Source organism: Miscanthus floridulus, unplaced genomic scaffold, assembly GCF_019320115.1.
Source record: "Miscanthus floridulus cultivar M001 unplaced genomic scaffold, ASM1932011v1 os_2456_2_3, whole genome shotgun sequence".
NCBI classification, from domain to species: Eukaryota; Viridiplantae; Streptophyta; class Magnoliopsida; order Poales; family Poaceae; genus Miscanthus; species Miscanthus floridulus.
This window is the reverse complement of record NW_027098309.1, coordinates 22,266-40,000: the sequence shown is the minus strand read 5'-3', so window position 1 is coordinate 40,000 and position 17,735 is coordinate 22,266. Positions and strand designations below refer to the sequence as shown.

At 44.4% G+C, this 17,735-nt stretch overlaps 3 protein-coding genes across 8 annotated transcripts; 1 reads left to right on the top strand and 2 right to left on the bottom strand.

Annotated features, from left to right (window-relative positions):
• Positions 1-7,027: 7,027 nt before the first annotated feature.
• LOC136534975 (transcription factor TGA2.1-like) lies at positions 7,028-11,207 on the top strand. 6 transcript variants are annotated; one of them, XM_066527316.1, is made up of 10 exons: positions 7,028-7,627; positions 8,158-8,207; positions 8,329-8,509; positions 8,953-9,033; positions 9,120-9,179; positions 9,603-9,680; positions 9,775-9,826; positions 9,950-10,221; positions 10,319-10,564; positions 10,702-11,207. In XM_066527316.1, the coding sequence occupies exons 3-10, from the start codon at positions 8,444-8,446 to the stop codon at positions 10,846-10,848; spliced, it is 1,002 nt and encodes a 333-aa protein (XP_066383413.1). In that variant the 5' UTR covers positions 7,028-7,627; positions 8,158-8,207; positions 8,329-8,443; the 3' UTR covers positions 10,849-11,207. The 6 variants fall into 6 exon arrangements, with proteins under 6 accessions (XP_066383413.1, XP_066383418.1, XP_066383419.1 ...); XM_066527321.1 differs by having other exon boundaries at positions 8,158-8,220; XM_066527322.1 differs by having other exon boundaries at positions 8,158-8,224.
• A 146-nt stretch (positions 11,208-11,353) lies between these two features.
• LOC136534976 (GDSL esterase/lipase At1g09390-like) lies at positions 11,354-13,006 on the bottom strand. Its single transcript, XM_066527323.1, has 2 exons — positions 11,778-13,006; positions 11,354-11,681 (listed from the first exon to the last, which is right to left on the bottom strand). The coding sequence occupies exons 1-2, from the start codon at positions 12,142-12,144 to the stop codon at positions 11,491-11,493; spliced, it is 558 nt and encodes a 185-aa protein (XP_066383420.1). The 5' UTR covers positions 12,145-13,006; the 3' UTR covers positions 11,354-11,490.
• Positions 13,007-13,145: 139 nt separating this feature from the next.
• Positions 13,146-17,153, bottom strand: LOC136534977 (uncharacterized). Its single transcript, XM_066527324.1, has 6 exons — positions 16,853-17,153; positions 14,970-15,085; positions 14,408-14,493; positions 14,205-14,265; positions 13,984-14,070; positions 13,146-13,560 (listed from the first exon to the last, which is right to left on the bottom strand). Exons 2-6 carry the CDS (start codon positions 15,048-15,050, stop codon positions 13,468-13,470), a joined length of 408 nt encoding a protein of 135 aa, XP_066383421.1. The 5' UTR covers positions 15,051-15,085; positions 16,853-17,153; the 3' UTR covers positions 13,146-13,467.
• Positions 17,154-17,735: the final 582 nt, after the last annotated feature.

Sequence of the window (17,735 nt, the reverse complement as noted above, 5' to 3'; positions counted from 1 at the left end):
ATAACCCTCACTAAAGGTTTTCATAAGAAAAGATGTAAAATCTACTAGCATATCTTGTATAGAAATGTCCACTACGTTAATGCTTCACCATGTCATTAGATAAATCTTTGTTTCTGCTATAACTCTGATCATATGCTTAATTTCTGTTGTTGCATTCAACTTGTTTAAGTACTCTAATGTTGTAATAAAGTGATGTAAGAAATGACTAAGAATGTTGTAAGCTTTATCCTCTTGTTTATGATCCTAATGAAAGATGTGGATTTTTGAGTTCTCTCGTTGGGTGTGCTCGACGAAACAATCTGAATTAGTGCGCTCCCCTGGGTACTCGGTGTCTAATGGTAGACAGGTACTCTTGGGAGGGCATTAGCTCAGGCAGTTCTACCACAGTCCATGAGCACCCACGGTGTGAGCAAGGGATTATGCGCCATTGGTAGGATCTTGTGCCATCGATAAGCAAAAGGAATGTGGTCCAGGACATGATAGTGGCAAGGGCAATAACATCTTTTTATGAACTATTTTAGCCAAATTTAGTTTAAAAAACATTAAGGCCAGTCTTAGTGGAAGTTTCATGGCTCTGTTTCGAAGACTCCCTTAAGTTGGAATGAAACTCATTTTATCCCCATGAAACTCATTTCATCCCATAAAACTATTTTCATCTCTTCCTTCATTTAAACTATACCACATAAGCTTATTTAATGGGCATGAAACTCTCATTGAGACTAGCCTAATAATTAGTTGTTCTATTAGCTTGATTTGCTAGTAGATTAGCTAAACTTGTTTGGGTCCACATCGAGTTAGTCTTGCAGCTAACTAATACATTAGTGGAAACAAAACTTGCTGGGGTTTAAAAATTTGACAATGCCAAGTTTATACGATCACAATCAAGCAAATGGGTTGAGTGTGAGGCACCTTAGTGAGTGCTCATTCACAAGCGACAAATGGGTTTCATTGTGGAGCGCCAGAGCACCAGCCCATGCTCCTCCTCGCTGTCGACGACGAATGCTTAGGCAGAATTCCAAAGTTGTCGCAGGGTCGCACGAGGTGGTCGTCGAGGAGCGCGGCAAGCTAGTTACAAGCGAGACACGGTGCGGTGAGTACGAAGTGGTAGCGATAGCGACAACCTCGCTGGCCAACATGGGTAAGGATGCACCTCCAGAGGAGGCAACCAAGGCCAAGAATTTGGCACCAGCGCTGCAGTCGTTCGCGTCGGTGTTCACGGACGTCGTGGACGTGGTGCTCATGGTTCTTGCAAGCTCTTGCATTCTTGAGGGAGTTGAAGCTATCCTATAGGGCACTGGAGCTCTGAGATGGACTCACGCACCGTAGAGAATGGCCATGGAATAGAAGAGAACATCATGGAGGTGGAGTGTCGGGACCTGGACCATGGCAACGATGTGCTGGGCACATCACCACAGGTACGAGCTCTGCATGTGGTGCATGCCAAGAACGGACACCAGCTGCACCTGAACGAGCGCTGCGCTGCCTCTTGGCCTACAATACCATGGCTGGCAGCGAAGCTACCCCCTACGTGCGCCCCTAGCCCAAGGACGACGCCACCGCATGGGACGCCTCAAGCGTGAGGCCGACCACACTCGTGGACCACAATTATCAGCATAGTGCATGCCGCTCTGTTGTGCCCCCAACATGTGTGCACAAGCAAACCACCGGCAGCGGCATTGGCACGGGCGCATGCATGTGCAGTGCCAGCTGGCTCACCTAGGAACGCCATGACCTAGTTGCCGAGCGCCAAGAAGATGAGATTTCTTATGTTCTGGTAGTCGAGAAGCAGGAGAGGAGAGGAAGTTGAAGAGGCGGCTGGTGATAAAGAGCATCACGAACATGGACATGCCATCTCCTATTGCGCCCACTAGGCCCAGCACCATGAGCACCGGGTCCGCGTGCATGAACACCGGCAAACGATGGCAGCGTCGGCGCTGAATTCTTTGCCTTGGCCTCCTCCTCTAGAGGTCCGTCCGTACCCATGTCGGCCGGCGAGCTAGGTCGTCACTGTCGCTGCCACTCCACACTCATCGCACCATGTCTCGCTTGTAACCAGCTTGCTGCACTCCTCGATGGCCACCTCGTGCGACCCGGCGACAACTTTGGAATTTTGCCTAGCATCTGCCGTCGGCAGCGACGAGGAGCATAAGCTGGTGCTGGAGCTCCACATCGAACAGGGGAGGACTAGGACCCAGCATCTTTCAGGCATTTAGCGGTGGATTTCACGACGTTGGTATCCCACCATGACAGAATGCTAGATAGAGGTAACGATGTGTCTTTCAACAGTATTTTATGTGACGAACATCTTTTAGTGGTATTTTACGTGACGAACGTAAGTTCTTTCGGTGCTATAGAACCAATTTTCAAAAAAATGAAACATCATCCTCCTCTCACCTCTCCTCCCAGTCTGTGACTCGCCACACCTCGCCGCGATGCTACTGCCTAAACCCTAGGTATCCCACGATGCTCCGTGCACTACAACAGCAACAGCACACCTCACCGCGGGATGTCGTGGGGAGGCGCACCAAGAAGCCACACACGGGGACAGTAATGGGGACGAGCGTGATCCATCCCTAAACTCAAGCCCCAACGATGTCGTGCTAGCCATCCCTGTTGCCACCGCCGCTGAGGAGATCGAGCCCGCAACGCCCGCCGAGGCGGCGACGATGGAGAAGAAGTGTAGGGTCAACCCCGGACCCGAGTCGTCCAGGCCGCTGCGGTGGAGCATGCTTTAGGCGAAGGCGGCCGATATGGAGGAGCGCTAATGTAGGTCGTGCTCCATGCACAGGGAGGCCTCGTGGAGGTGGAGAAGGGCAAGTCAACGGGGTACCTCCATACCTGTATCCAATGTCGAACTCTCCTGCATCTACGCGTAGAAGAGGGACAGTGATGCACGCCTCTCCTTCGATTTGACGCCTGAGATGGGATTCGCCTATTTCTTTACGATTTGATTTGATTCCCAGTATGCTCTTGAGGTTCTGAAGCAGTGCCAGATTCTCGACCCTATCAATGAAACTTGAAGAAGCAGGACCTACACATGGTTTTTATTGACTTGGAGAAGGCTTATGATAAAATACCAAGAAATATTATGTGGTGGGCTTTGGACAAACATAAAGTCCCAACGAAGTACGTTGGGCTCATTAAGGGCATGTACAACAATGTTGTGACTAGTGTTCGAACAAGTGATGGAGACACGAATGACTTCCCAATTAGGATAGGACTACATCAAGGGTCAGCTTTGAGCCCTTATCTGTTTGCCTTAGTGATGGATGAGGTCACAAGGGACATACAAGGGGACATCCCTTAGTGTATGCTTTTCATAGACGATGTAGTCTAGTTGATGAAAGCCGGATAAGAGTGAATCAAAAACTGGAGTTATGGCGGAAGACTTTGGAGTCCAAAGGTTTTAGACTCAGTAGAACTAAAACTGAGTATATGAGATGTGACTTCGGCACTACTACTCGAAAGGAGGAAGATATTAGTTTGGAAGGTCAAGTAGTACCTAGGAATGATACCCTTCGATATTTAGGATCAATGCTACAGAGAGACGGGGATATTGATGAAGATGTTAGCCATAGAATCAAAGCAGGGTGGATGAAGTGGCACTAAGCATCTGGTGTCCTATATGACAAAAGGGTACCACAGAAGCTAAAAGGCAAGTTTTATAGGACGACGATTAGACCTGCTATGTTGTATGGTGCAGAATGTTGGCCTACGAAAAGACGACATGTTCAACAGATAAGTGTCGCAGAAATGCGTATGTTGCGTTGGATTTACGGTCATACAAGAAGGGATCGAGTTCGGAGCGATGCTATACGTGATAGATTAGGGGTAGCACCAATTGAAGAAAAGCTTATCCAACACCGGTTGAGATGGTTTGGACATGTCCAACGGAGACCTCCAGAGGCACCGGTGCATAGTAGAATCCTAAGCCAGGATAGTAACGTGAAGAGAGGCAGAGAAAGACCGAAGTTGACTTGGGTAGAGGCAATAAAAGGAGACTTGAAAGGATGGAATATACCCAAAGACTTAGCCTTAGATTGGAGTGCTTGGAAAATAACTATTCACGTGCCAGAACCTTGATGGCTTCTGCAGGATTTCAACTCTAGCCTAGCCCAACTTGTTTGGGACTTAAAGGCTTTGTTGTTGTTGTCGTTGTCGTCAATGAAACTTAAAATATCTCACTGTTTAGCCCCCCTGCTGAATTCATCCTAAACTTCAGACCCTCCTCTGAATCTCGCATTGCTTCTGCACCACTTGCATCAAAATTGCTATGACTCCGTTAATTCACTTCAGTGCCTTTTTAATTGAAGTAATTTGTACATTAATTTGATGAATTTGGGTTTAACTGTACACTGCAGGATAGTGAAGTTTTATTCATAGTTAACATATTTTCTTTAGCGTGTTTCAGGAAGAATACCTACGGAGGTTACAGAATGGGATAGAAGTTCAGTATGATAGTGCAAACAGAGAGCATCAGGTACTTGGTGGTTGTTTGACTGGGATGTAGCCTATTAACATTAGGGTGCCACTACTCTCATAAATTGATTATTTTATCATCACAATGGTTTCCTGATTTCTCACTTGTTCTACTTCTGTAGCTTATAATTGTAGGTTGACAGTACGTACTCTAGAGGTTGGCATTCAATTGCGCTAGCTAAAGAGGGAGAGGTATTTCCATTATCTCCAATTAAGGCTTACCATTTTATAGTATGTTGTTATGTTCTGTCAAGGATCAGGCTATGATCATATTGTCTCTTTATCAATATTATTTTGCAGAAAAAGATAGAAAAGGAAGAAAGTTCCACATAGAGCAGTTTTTTCCTTACAAAAATATATGTGCTTGCATCAGATACATTGATGCCTGAATGGGAACTGTATGATTGTACCAAATAAAAATTGCATGTCATTCTTCAATATACAGTTAAGAATTCCATAAAACATTCCAGATATAGACTCTGGTTTAAGGATCCACCTTTAATTTTCAATATGTTATCCAAGAAAAAGGAAGTAGAAGTCCTCCGGTGGTCTGCCAGTAACTCTGCTTTACCATTTTGGTTCAGAGACAAAGCAAGTGTTGCTTTATTGGACGAGATTGCTGAAAAAATATTAGGTGCCCCGCTTGAGTTTTTTTGGATTTCTCCACATGGTTAAAGTATTCAGCCTCCCAAAAAGTTTATTTGCTCCTGTTTAGTGATTATATTCAGAATATGGTTTCCTTATTTTTTTAACAAAAAATGATGCGGGATTTGAATGAAGACAATGCTAAATTTTGACTAAAGATGAATTTTGAATTTCCTAATGGAACTATCTGTGTGAAGGGGTTTCAAATTTCCTAATGGAACTATCTGCTATGCATATATATGTGAAGGGGTTGTTTGGGCAGCTATCCTCTCTCTCATTTGTGTGGTGTTGAGAGGAGGCTGGGGTTAGAGAGAGGAGTGGCACTTGTTCTTGAGCTTTTTGCCATCTTAGATTTGATTTAGTTAGGAGTGGCTTGTAAACCGACATCTTGAGCCAAGGATCAAATTCATGCTTCACTGGTTCCTTTCTCCAAATCTGAATTTTATCTTTTTCTGTCCTTTTCGGAGCTATTTTGGGATTTTTCGTTCTTGCGTTTTGGATGCGATTTGGGGCAAATTTCTTGGGGCAAATCGGTGCTAAGACATGTAAGAATACTTCTTGGCCATCAACTCATCCAATCCCCTCACGAGCACCTTTGATTTCGGATTTCCCCCAAATGTTTCCATTTCCTAGGGTTCTTTAAATTTTTTTCAAGAATTTATTTGAACCCTTCTAAGTGCTTCTTGATCTTGAGCTGAAACCCATCCATTTTAGCATTGCATTTGCATCATGTATGATAAGAACATCTTGCATTTAGGTGAGCTTCCTTGTATATCCTTAGCATTTTCTTGTGCTAAGATTTGATGCGTGCTTTCTGTAGTAGAAGTGTAGCAAGATGTGCAAGTTTAGTCTCACTTTGATGCTTTGACATAAAATCTGTCAAGCAACGGTTTTTTTTTAATTTAACATGAGCCTATAACTGCAACCTAAAAAAATGTTCATCGTGGAGTAGATACTTGGCATGAGTAGGGTTTGCATTATGCAGATTGTAAATTAGATGGTTGAGGCGAGAGTGTTTTCTGCATAAAACACACGGTCATATACAATTGTATGGACGCGCACGCAGCCTAATCGATCACCATGACTGATGTGCGTGCAGGCTTCAGGCCTACTAAGACGCCCGGGCCAACATGCTGCTTCATTGATCTAGGGTTTGTATTATGCAGATTGTAAATTAGATGGTTGAGGCGAGAGTGTTTTCTGCATGAAACACACGATCATATACAATTGTATGGACGCGCACGCAGCCTAATGGATCACCATGACTGATGTGCGTGCAGGCTTCAGGCCTACTAAGACGCCCGGGCCAACATGCTTCTTCAAAGAAAAAAATCTATATTACCTCTCTCAACTTTAGCAAAAATTCGCTTTTTCTGACCTGGTTATAAATGATTTTGAAGACGATTTTGTCTTTTTATTTATTTATTTCAGCTAAATCTTTAAAAAATCATAGTAAATCACAGAAAACTCATAAAATAGAAAATCCAATTTTGTTGGACTCCACGTGAGTAGATCTACACAATGAATATATAATATATTATGTTTTAGTATAAAGTTTTTGCTGTAACTTTAGACCTATGTTTTTCTGTAATTAATTGGAATAATACATAGCTACAGTTTCTATGGTCTAACCGTGGTGACTGTATTTTTTTTTTTCATTCAAGGAAAAAACCTCTTGTCTTCTTGCTTCAACCCGTGACGACGTTAACGTTGGCGAGGCGTAAGGAAGGCTCTCACAGCTTTCGCGGCAAGCGCTGGCTGGCGTTGGCGTCCAGTCATCCTTCCACCTTTGGGCTTTGGCTTGGCTTGGCTGCGCAAACGGCCAATCGCTTTCATTCATATCCCGTTTATTAGCCGCCGAGGCCTTGACTTGCCCGCCCGGCCCCTCGGCTGATCGGAAGGGAGACGAAACACCGCACCACACTGCGGGCCTGCGCCGGAGTTGGTTGGTGAGGAAAGCGAGCGGCGAAAGGCGAGAGGCGAAGGCGACCCACCTAATCCAGCGAGTGGAGGGAGTCCCATCTCATCACGCCACGGCCGCCACCACTTTTTTGTTCTCTCTCGGCGACTTGCCTTGCTTCCCCTGCAGTGCAGAGCCTCCACCAGCACCACAACCAAGCCAAGAGGAGAGGCACAGCCGCACAGGGCACGCGGCTTCTGGAAGCTTCCCTCTCATCCGGTTGCGGTTGGTCACCCCGACCCAAATCGCCGCGGCTCCTCCGCCCGCAGCGCCGCCAGCCAGGCAGGTGTCGTCTCTGGCCCTGCCGCCCGCCCCGCCCTCGGTACGACCGCCGGATTCGGCCGTCCGATGCAGCTTCCACGGCTGCGACCTCCCCAACGGACGGCAGCTCCAGCCAGCCCTCGCTCCCGCCGCCGCGCACATGCCAGATTCTCTTTCCGCCGTTACGAAGCACGCTCCATTCGAGTCAATTCGTCCGTGCCCTCTCGTTCGTGCAGATCCGTCTAGAGTGACTCCAGTTGGTGTCCTCGCTTCTCCTTCTCGGTAAGGACGCCCTAGCTTGCTTCCACCTTGCAGTTGGATGGATTGTTCTTCTAGCCAGCCTTACTGTTAGAGTTGCTCTGTGGGGGTCTGCGCTCGTTCTTCCGTGCGAGTAATTAAGCCCAAATCCTCTCACTGTCTCTCGGACCCCCACCCCCACCCCCACCTCCGTCCAATTTGCGGTTGGTAGCCTAGTAACAGCAGTGGATTTGTTCTCGCTCAGAAACAGCAGGGGATTTCTCACACGGTAATTTTGTAAAGAGGGGGAGTTCAATTCAACCGTGTCCCCTTATGCCCTGCCCCAGCACGGTGCCCCCACGTCTCCCCCGTGCAGTGACTGCCACTGGTGGTAGTAGCTGTAGCATCGCGCTAGTTGCTGTGTGGTCCGGCTCGGTGATTGCCCCCCTCCGCTTGCTGGGGCTTCCTTCGTATCCACACGAGTACACCAACCTGCACGCGTGTTTCCTTTTTGTACCCATGTGTTAACTTTGGAAAGTTTCCTAATATATAAGGGGTCCCTTTTCTCCCTGCAGGTCATATGATTGCACTGAATCCTGAGATCGTACTACCGTCTTGGAAACAAGTAAGCTGCCAAAGTGTGTATGTACTGTGTGTCATTACTTGTATGAGATGAGATCCCAGCTAGTACAAAGCTACTGATGATTTATTAACAAAGTAATCTTCTTTTTTGACTGAATGAATAGTTTCCGGCATCGGTCAATCCTGTGAAACACTAGACGGCTCGTCACCTTGCAACTGGAAAGGAGAGAGCAAAGTGATTTGCTGTCTCCTGGTGATCGATGCTCTTGAGGCCTAGTGATGGCAGATGCTAGTTCAAGGACTGACACCTCAATTGTTTTAGACGACAACGACAAGAATCAGAGGGTAATTCTTTTTTCTTGATTTTGATGTTCACAGGGTTCATCGTATTCTTTTCAGCAGATATTTCAAGTTGGCCCCGGCCATTGGAGCATCACATCTATATATTTTCCATATATTCTTCTCACACTAGACAGTATATACGACTATGCTAGTACCTTAAGTCTATCACACTATGCCTACCAAAAAGTTGAATACCATTGCTGGATATTTGAGTTGATATTCTGAAGTATCGATTACTGGAGTAGAGGCTGCGGCATTCTGCTTCACCAATAATCTGCTTAAGATATCATCTCCCTCTATAGAGATATTCGCACCCTTTAAACCTTGAAAAATCCATCACTGTTCTCAAAAAATAAAAAATCCATCACTGACACACATCTCTATAAGTTGAGATATTTTGAATGCCTAACTGATGTTATATTTATGATTAACATTTTTTTTTACAGATGGAGAACGGAATTGTTGCGGTTGTACCTTCTAATTCTTCAGATAGGTCCGATAGGTCTGACAAACCTTTGGACCAAAAGGTAATATCATGGTTCCTTTTTCTCAAGTTCTTATTTAACCTTGTATTGCCTGTTATTAATTGCATTTGTGAATTTTCATATCTTAGACAATGCGACGGCTTGCCCAGAATCGTGAGGCAGCAAGAAAAAGTCGGCTGAGGAAAAAGGTATCACTAAATTTCAACAGATTGAGATGTTCTTTTTAGCTTCAATAAAGTATTAGTTGGAAATACACATGACTAGTAGTAATGTAACCAAAATAAGCTGGCTATCTAATTTTATATGTTAATTTTTGCTGATATGCTGAACTGCATGTTATGTACTGTAGTTTCATGTCATTATGAGTCTGTTTTCTTTTATGTGATGTTTAATAAATGGGCAATTGGTATTTAAGATTCGACTCAAATGCAACAGGCAAAAGACTGCTTCTTCATGTAATACAGACTCCACTAAATTTTTAATTGCCCATGCATATGCAATTCGATTGTGTTAAATAGGAGTAACATAGTTTCTACAAGTTATTCCTTTTCAATTCTTATTAGGACACTAAAAAGTAAAAGCCTAACGTGTTTCTTTTTTATTTGGTGAAGGCATATGTGCAGCAGCTGGAGAGCAGTAAGCTGAAACTTGCACAACTGGAGCAGGAACTCCAGAAAGCTCGCCAGCAGGTAACTCTTTCTTGGTTGCATGTGTGTTTACTGAGTGCTTGGAAAATAGTACCTTTGTGCTGTTATTTTGACTCTCTTTGAATATTACTTTCAGGGAATCTTCATTTCCAGCTCTGGAGACCAAACCCATGCCATGAGTGGAAATGGTAATGTTTTAGTTTGTTATATCTGTGTGGCTCTATGTGTTTCTGGATTTAATTAATCTATCTTGATTGAGTGCTATCTTTATCATTAGAAGTGCATCTGAAATTATAAACTTCTCGTTGCAGGAGCATTGACTTTTGACATAGAATATGCTAGATGGCTAGAGGACCAGAATAAGCAGATAAATGAGTTGAGGACTGCAGTGAATGCTCATGCAAGTGACAGTGATCTACGACTTATTGTAGATGGCATAATGGCACATTATGATGAAATATTCAAGGTCAAAGGTGTTGCTGCAAAGGCTGATGTATTTCATATACTTTCAGGCATGTGGAAGACACCTGCTGAAAGGTGCTTCCTGTGGCTTGGGGGTTTTCGTCCATCTGAGCTTTTAAAGGTGTGCGGAGTATTCATTCACAGGCTTTGTTTTTTTTTTCTGTGCCCTCATTGGAAATGTAAGATTGCTGATTTCTCTGCATAATGGAAAATTTCAGCTCCTAGCGAATCACCTCGAGCCCCTAACTGAGCAGCAAATGCTGGGTTTGAACAACCTCCAGCAATCTTCCCAGCAAGCAGAGGATGCGTTGTCACAGGGCATGGAAGCACTGCAGCAATCTTTGGCAGAGACTTTAGCTGGATCTCTTGGTCCATCAGGTTCTTCAGGAAATGTGGCAAACTACATGGGTCAGATGGCCATGGCCATGGGCAAACTTGGGACACTCGAGAATTTTCTTCGCCAAGTAAGCATCTTCTTTGTATCCTTGTGGGCGATATGTTGTCATTCAACAATCTATGTGGTTTTAGGCTGTCACTTGTGCACTGTTTATTTGGTTTTGATGCATTAGTTTTGAAGATTAATTCTGTTTTATTTCTGCAGGCCGACAACCTGCGACAGCAGACATTGCATCAAATGCAACGCATTCTAACGATACGACAGGCTTCTCGTGCTCTTCTTGCCGTCCATGACTACTTTTCGCAGTTGCGTGCTTTAAGTTCTCTGTGGCTTGCTAGGCCGCGCGAATAACAAAGGATTGTCGGTGTTTTGAGTTCCCTGTGCTGGCTGTTGGGAATTCTATGGCACGCTGGATGCCTGGATCGCAGCGACGCATGACAGTCCTGTTTTTTGTTGTACAATTACTTTTGGCTGCTGCTTGGTCGAAAATGTACTTAAGTGGTGTACAAGTAGTTCAATCCTGTAAGTTATGGTGATTTATGGGTGTGTTAGCAATAATAATTAGAGAAATCAGGATCAGGGCTTTTGTTGTTTGTACTGGTTAGAGATTTAGTCCTAAATGTAACTCCTGGGACATGGGGGCAGAATGCGAAGAGAGTAATAAGAGTCTTCCTTTGGTTACTAGTACATGTTGGTATTGTTGCATCTCAGTTGCTCACTTTGCTGTTAAGAGAATGATTATTCTATCCATTTATGTACTTTGAACGTTGTTTCTAACTCCAACATGATTATGACCGCTAGTTCGTACTACTGCAGTAGCTGGTCTTGTCCATACAACAGCAGTGGTTGAAGGCACTCCTTGGATAATCAGCAGTTGAGAGGTTCGTCATGCAGCAATGACGGGATGAAGTGGCATGCGATGTTTTGCTACATTGTGTTGCGTGCTCAGCTCTGAGAGCCACAGAGCGTTTGCAGCTGAAGCGGAGGGTCGCTCTACTCCGCCGAAAGCACCTTGTCGGCGACGATCCTGTTGGCCGCCTCCGTGTAGTGCAGCCCGTCCCAGCTGATGCGCCGGTCGCCGTCGGCGCACGCCTTCACCTTGGGGCTCCCGCACGCCTTCCCGGCCTCGTAATTGTACGGTGCGTTGCCGCTGCCGCAGCACGCCGTCAACGGGTCACTGAACCCTGACCAAAACCACCACGAGAGACAGATGAAGCTTCTGAACTTCACCAGAGCCAGAACAGAAACACTAGTACATGGCTTCATTCGGTCTCACTCACCGTGCGCCGTGTGGTTGGCGAAGAGGCTGTACTTCACGGCGTACATGTCGACGCACGCCACGGTGGAGTTGGCGAGCTCGGCGCGCAGGTCGCGGCAGAGGCGGCCGAGCCGCGTGTTGAAGGCCCTGGCTACGCGCGCGGTTGCGGCCCGCGCGGTCGAGCTTGCCGGTGCCGCCGCGTCGCCGCGCCAGCGTGCTGGCCGGGCAGGCACCCCAGGGGACCCGTGTTCTAGTCTTGTAGTAGACCACAAACTTGCGCTCGCCGGCCTCGTGCACCATCTGCATGCATGCGCAAAATGTACGTACGAATCAGCGTGGCGACGAACGCAGAAGGTACAGCAAGGCAGGCGTTTGGTGCCAATTGCCATGCATATGGTGGACAGACGAAGAGGGACGGGTACCGTGAGAGCGCTTCTGATCCGTGTTACGATGGACGGTCGGGACGATGCTCTCCAGGATGCCGCTTTGGCGAGAAGTTGGCGGTGAATAAGGCGGCCTGGATGTCGTTCTTGCCGATGTCTTCTCAAACTCCTCCATGGTGATGCTGGGCCGGCCGAGTCCTAGCCGGAGGAGATCCGCCGTCCGGGACTTGAAGTGCCGGAACTGCCGCACCTGCGTCCCCAAGCTGAACTGGCTGCACTCTCCACCACCATAACGACACAGATATCATAGCGACACTTAGTTTGGGACAGAGGGAGTACAAGATTTAATCTCTTTCAATCCTCTTCCGATCCATCCACCTTCAATATAATCTACATCAAACCGAACAAGACCTAACGCCGTCTTCACCAAACCGAGTAAGACCAAACGCCGTCTTCGGCAAACCAAACGAGACCGAACGTCGATGTAGTGACACGCATGCAGCAGGTATACGTTTCAACGCCTGAATTCCAAACTAACCAGCCACGTGAAACCGTCGTGCCAATGGTCAGTCTCCACGCTACCTAGCTTCCTTAATCCTTATCCATCATCTTCATCTATCTATCCGGCGAGTCATGTGTTGTCACGGAAGCACTACAGCAATCCAACGCCCTGGCCCTGAGGCTGATGCCAGATGGGTCGTCAGTGTTCCCTTTGCTGTTCTTGACGGAAAGTGATCACCGGTACATAAATGGGACATGCCTTTATGCAAAGGACACCTGGAGCAAAGGGCCATATATCATACACAGCGCGTCTCTAGTGGGCTGATACACTTCATTCATCAAATCTAATTCTAGTAATCTCCCTGCACAGCGCACAGATACACGTCTAGTGCCATGATATCAAACAAAGGAAGTGGCAAAAAGAGAAGCGAAATTCGCACAGCCTTGTGCCTCTGTATCAACCGATGAATAGGGCAAAGATAGAGAATCACTGTAATGCTTCCATGTAACAAGGAGATAACACCCTTTTATATATCTGCCACGTACAACACAATCTATTAATGTTTGAATTGCAAGAAATAAATTCTCGGAAGTCATTTTGTTCTGAAAAAAAATGATTCATAGGTCATAACAAGCCAACGCCAAGAAAAATTACAGGAAGCTTGGACCTATGTGTTGTGCAATAGTAAAGTCATTAAGATCCCATTTTGGCATTGCTCGCGATCAAGTGATGATGACACAATGGCGCTAGCGTGATATATATTGCTGCTTCTGCTGCCTGCTTTTTTAGGCTACGATGCAAAGCTTACAAAACCCTCCATGCCCGTATTACAGGTACTTCCTTGCGAGGGCCCTGACCTTGGTATCAAAATGAGAGGATGTGATGCGACAGCCGGGCAGGTAAAGTGGGTTGAGGAATATCTGCATGACAGCAAACAAACTTACTGTATATTATACAACCAAACAGAGAATTGTAAGTTGGAGTAGGGCAAATTTGTAAACTAGAATGTGGTTGATGCATATTTCAGATGAACCGTGGATAACCATACATGATACATCAGCATCAAAAGATACAGAATAAAAAAAGAAGCAGCAATCCATGCAATTTTCGAAACTAGCGCCATCATCTTCATGAAAATTTCAGATAAAAAGAAGAGCAAAAGATGCCTAGTACTATCGAAAATGATGTGTGCCACAAAGAACAAGATAAATAAACATGGGCACCAAAATTGAATATCATGTCCAAAGATCTACTTATGAATGCATACTTGGGTCCAGCACTTAGCACTCTAGAATACAGTGGGGGGAAGTCTCCTGATTGTAGATTAGCAGTGATTGTCTTACCTTGATGTAAAGTTCATGGACCTCTTGAAAAAAGCTTTTTATTCCATCTTCACTACGTGAGTCATGAAGCAACATGAATCTGGTATGTGTCATAGTTGCAGTTAAAGAAAATATAATACTGCTATATACGATCAAACTTTGTAAACCGAACATAATGATACATAGTCAAATGTCATTTAAAACAACAAAACAACTGTCATCAGCACTTTTAAAAGGATATGACCAGCAGTTACATAAACAGACACCACAAGGTCATTGAATCTATCAACTGACTTCAGGAACCTGGAAAAAAAGAATATGTAAAAAATCAAAAGTTTCTAGGGGAGGTAAACTGTATATAAAATGCTAGAAGAATAACTTTGGGATGTGATGTCATTCTTTGCCCACAGCCGACAACAAAATACAAAACCAATAAAATACTCACATTGCATTTGTGGTCCATGCTAGGTCCTGAACAACATCTAATGCAGCATGCAGGATAAACTGATGGTGATAAGACAAATCTTCTTTCTACCACAGAAAGTAAATGGCAAGATTAGGCATAGACCTTAGTAATTCAGTATGGATATGCTGCTCAAAAAACAAAACAAATAAAGAAAACCCCTGCCATGAAGGATCTAAAGTAAAACTACAAATTTTATATATCTGTATACTGTGAGGCACATCACAGTTTTAATCTCAACAGAAGAAACTTTTGGGAAGTAAACCATCCCATTAAACATCTTAGTTTTTGCTGAGTAGGAATGGATATGAAGAGCCTGATTCAACATAAACTAATGAGTAGGGACAGATATGAAGAGCCTGATCCAACATGACTAAGTCAATCTATTGACCATTTAGTATTTCCACATCAGAGTTTCTTTATCATATCAACAGAGTGAAATAGTGCATATCTTGGAGAAAAATGCAATGTTATAGAGATGCCAGATAGCTAATTGTAATCTGAACCTATTATATAGGAAGTACATGAAGTTCAAGGTACATACTTTGGGTGCAGATCCAACTTCTGCCTCGTAGATCGGGATGTCATTCTTACTGACAATCACAAAGCATGCTGTACTCGCCATTCCAACCAGCACCTAGAAAAATTTCCCTCGGACAACTTCAGAGGTTGCAAAGAAAAGAACAATAAAGATAGTTAGGATGAAATACCATTCAACATATAAACAGGTTATCAGAAAATTTTAACGCCACCCAATATCCTAGCTGCACAAGGATGGAATTATACATTTAAAACATGTAACGAACAAATGATTATAGATGACCAAAGACACATAAAACTACATTTCTGCATCAGTAGTAGTCTTATCTGGAACTATGTGCCTAGAGCCACTGAATTATTACGCCTGATGAACTTGTGCTAAGGACTTCCTTTAGCTGCAACTTTATGTTATCTCGGTTCTGCGAGGTCAGGGAGTTTTAGTTTGGGTGAGCCCTGTGCTGTTCTTAATCAAGAGACTTTTATATCAAGAACTCTGGAACACTTATGTTTTGCTTCTATAGAGTCGGGTTTTCTTGTGTTAAAAAGAAATGGTTTAGTCGAATGATATCAATTTGCAGAGATGGTGGATACTGTGACATGCTTGCCAAGAGGGGCACACTCATAACTCGTTTATAGTTCTGCTAATCAAGTGATCTGCGCTCACCGCTCAGAATGGAATATAAAACCTTTAACAGCCCCCAACAAATGCACCTCAAATCTATGTGAGTTTGCAATTGGTGTCCGGTGCAGGAATTTTCTGGCAGATGATAGACTGAACATATGTTGTGCCATTCACGGAAGTTACTAGTGCTATGAAAGTCTAGGGTGCCAGGGAATACACAAAAGGTAACTAGGATCAGGGTGAAACAAGGATCATATATGGTGGTGCACATACACATACACAGCAGTAGAAATCCTTCTGCTAGTAACAGATTATTTTTTGCCATATACTGTGCACAACCTTCATCCTTCATATAAAGCCTAGCTTTACCCCTGCAACTAATCACCATTATATGAAAGGTAACTGCTTCAACAATAGGATTGAAACTACCCTAAAGGAAAATGAAATCGAAGAATCAATTCCAACTTTTATCGATTATTACCCTAACCTTTTCAGATACAATATCTAAGTGTTATCCTACTTCCATCAATCCTCACTTCTATAGCCATATCTCCTTGCTCCTATGACTTTGCTGGATTAAGGTCCTAGCAAAGCCAGTGCAAGCTCTGCATTGGTGCCCTGTTAATATATATACCATTATACCTGCACACCTAAAGTTCCTTTCACACCCATATTTGGCATCACAAATCTAGCTACTAAATCGTCTTGCCCTTTTCTAATTAAGTTTCCTTTGCTTCCTACTAGCAGTGAGTCTTACACAAATTATCCATCTACAATACAACAGTGAAAGGACAACAAAAATGCCACCAAGTCATGCGCTAAGGTGAATCACAAATCGAAGTCACGTGGTAATGTGAGTATGTGACACCAACTGCAACACTGAACTACAAACCACAGATATTATCATGCTACACCTACTGCAATACTCAAGTACAAATCACTTGTTTTTAAGCATTAACTAATGGATATATGAGTTCACAAATCACACGTGGTCATGTTGATTTATGGAATCCATCACACATCTGTACTCAGCTTGAACCAATTGAACAAAGAAAACAAATCCATTAGTGTGGCGGATCCAGTGAAGGACATTGGTGTACACATGTACAACCAATTGAACAAAGAAAACAAAGCCATCTAAGTTAGTAGGCATAATACATGCATATACACTTGTAACTAGATTCAGATCCGAATACGAATAGTATGTTAGGGCTTGGGCACAAGGTTTCGCACAGCAGGAAGGGAAGACCAAGGGGAGGGCGTACCTGCTGGTGCTCGTCGCCGGCGAAGGGGCCAAAGTAGCAGCGACGGCCGGCCCAGTCGTCTGTGGGTGGGGGCTTGCGCGCTCGCCGCTGCCTGCCGCCCGGCCCCCGTGCCTCGTAGTCGCCAAACGGCGCCCCGTGCCGTCCGCCCGCGCGCTCGCCACCCACGCGCCAGGTGCTCTGCTGCTGGCCGACGAGAGGGAGAGGGAGAGAGATGCGACGGGAGCTGAAGGCTTGGCCGACGGGAGGGAGAGATGGGAATGGGACGGCAGGAAGAGAAAAGTGAAATAGTGAATAGTGAGGGGGGGAGGAGAGTCTGCGTGAGATTTGTTTTAGTATAAAAAACCAATATTTTTAAATCCTAAATTAAATTTACAGACAAACTTTATTATATCAAATTTTTAGTACTCAAGAGATCCCAACTTTTTGTTCATGACTTATTTATTCGAATGGAATCACTGAAGACCCGAAAATTTTATTTGTACTTTTTAGAATTTGAAATTTAATTTCTAGTTTTTTTTTTCAAATGATTTCGAATGAACAAGCAACCTAAACCATTTAGTAACATGAAATTATTTAGTTATATATATATATATGTTCTATTCTAAAGCTTGCTTTATAAATATGTCCAGTTTTCTTTGTATGCCGACCACATGTTCGGTGCGGCACTTATACAGACATGCATTTCTTCCGGTTTGATTACATCATTTGTTTTGATGTATCCAGTAATCATGTCTGCAGACTTATGCCTAAGGCAACAGGATCACCTGAATCTTGGTCCCCGGTTACTCGAACCAGTCTCTGAAGCCAACCAATGGATGTATTTTCTCCTTCCAGTACCTCATCTCCATAATTTAAGCGAGATTACTTTTGAGGTGTGTTTTAT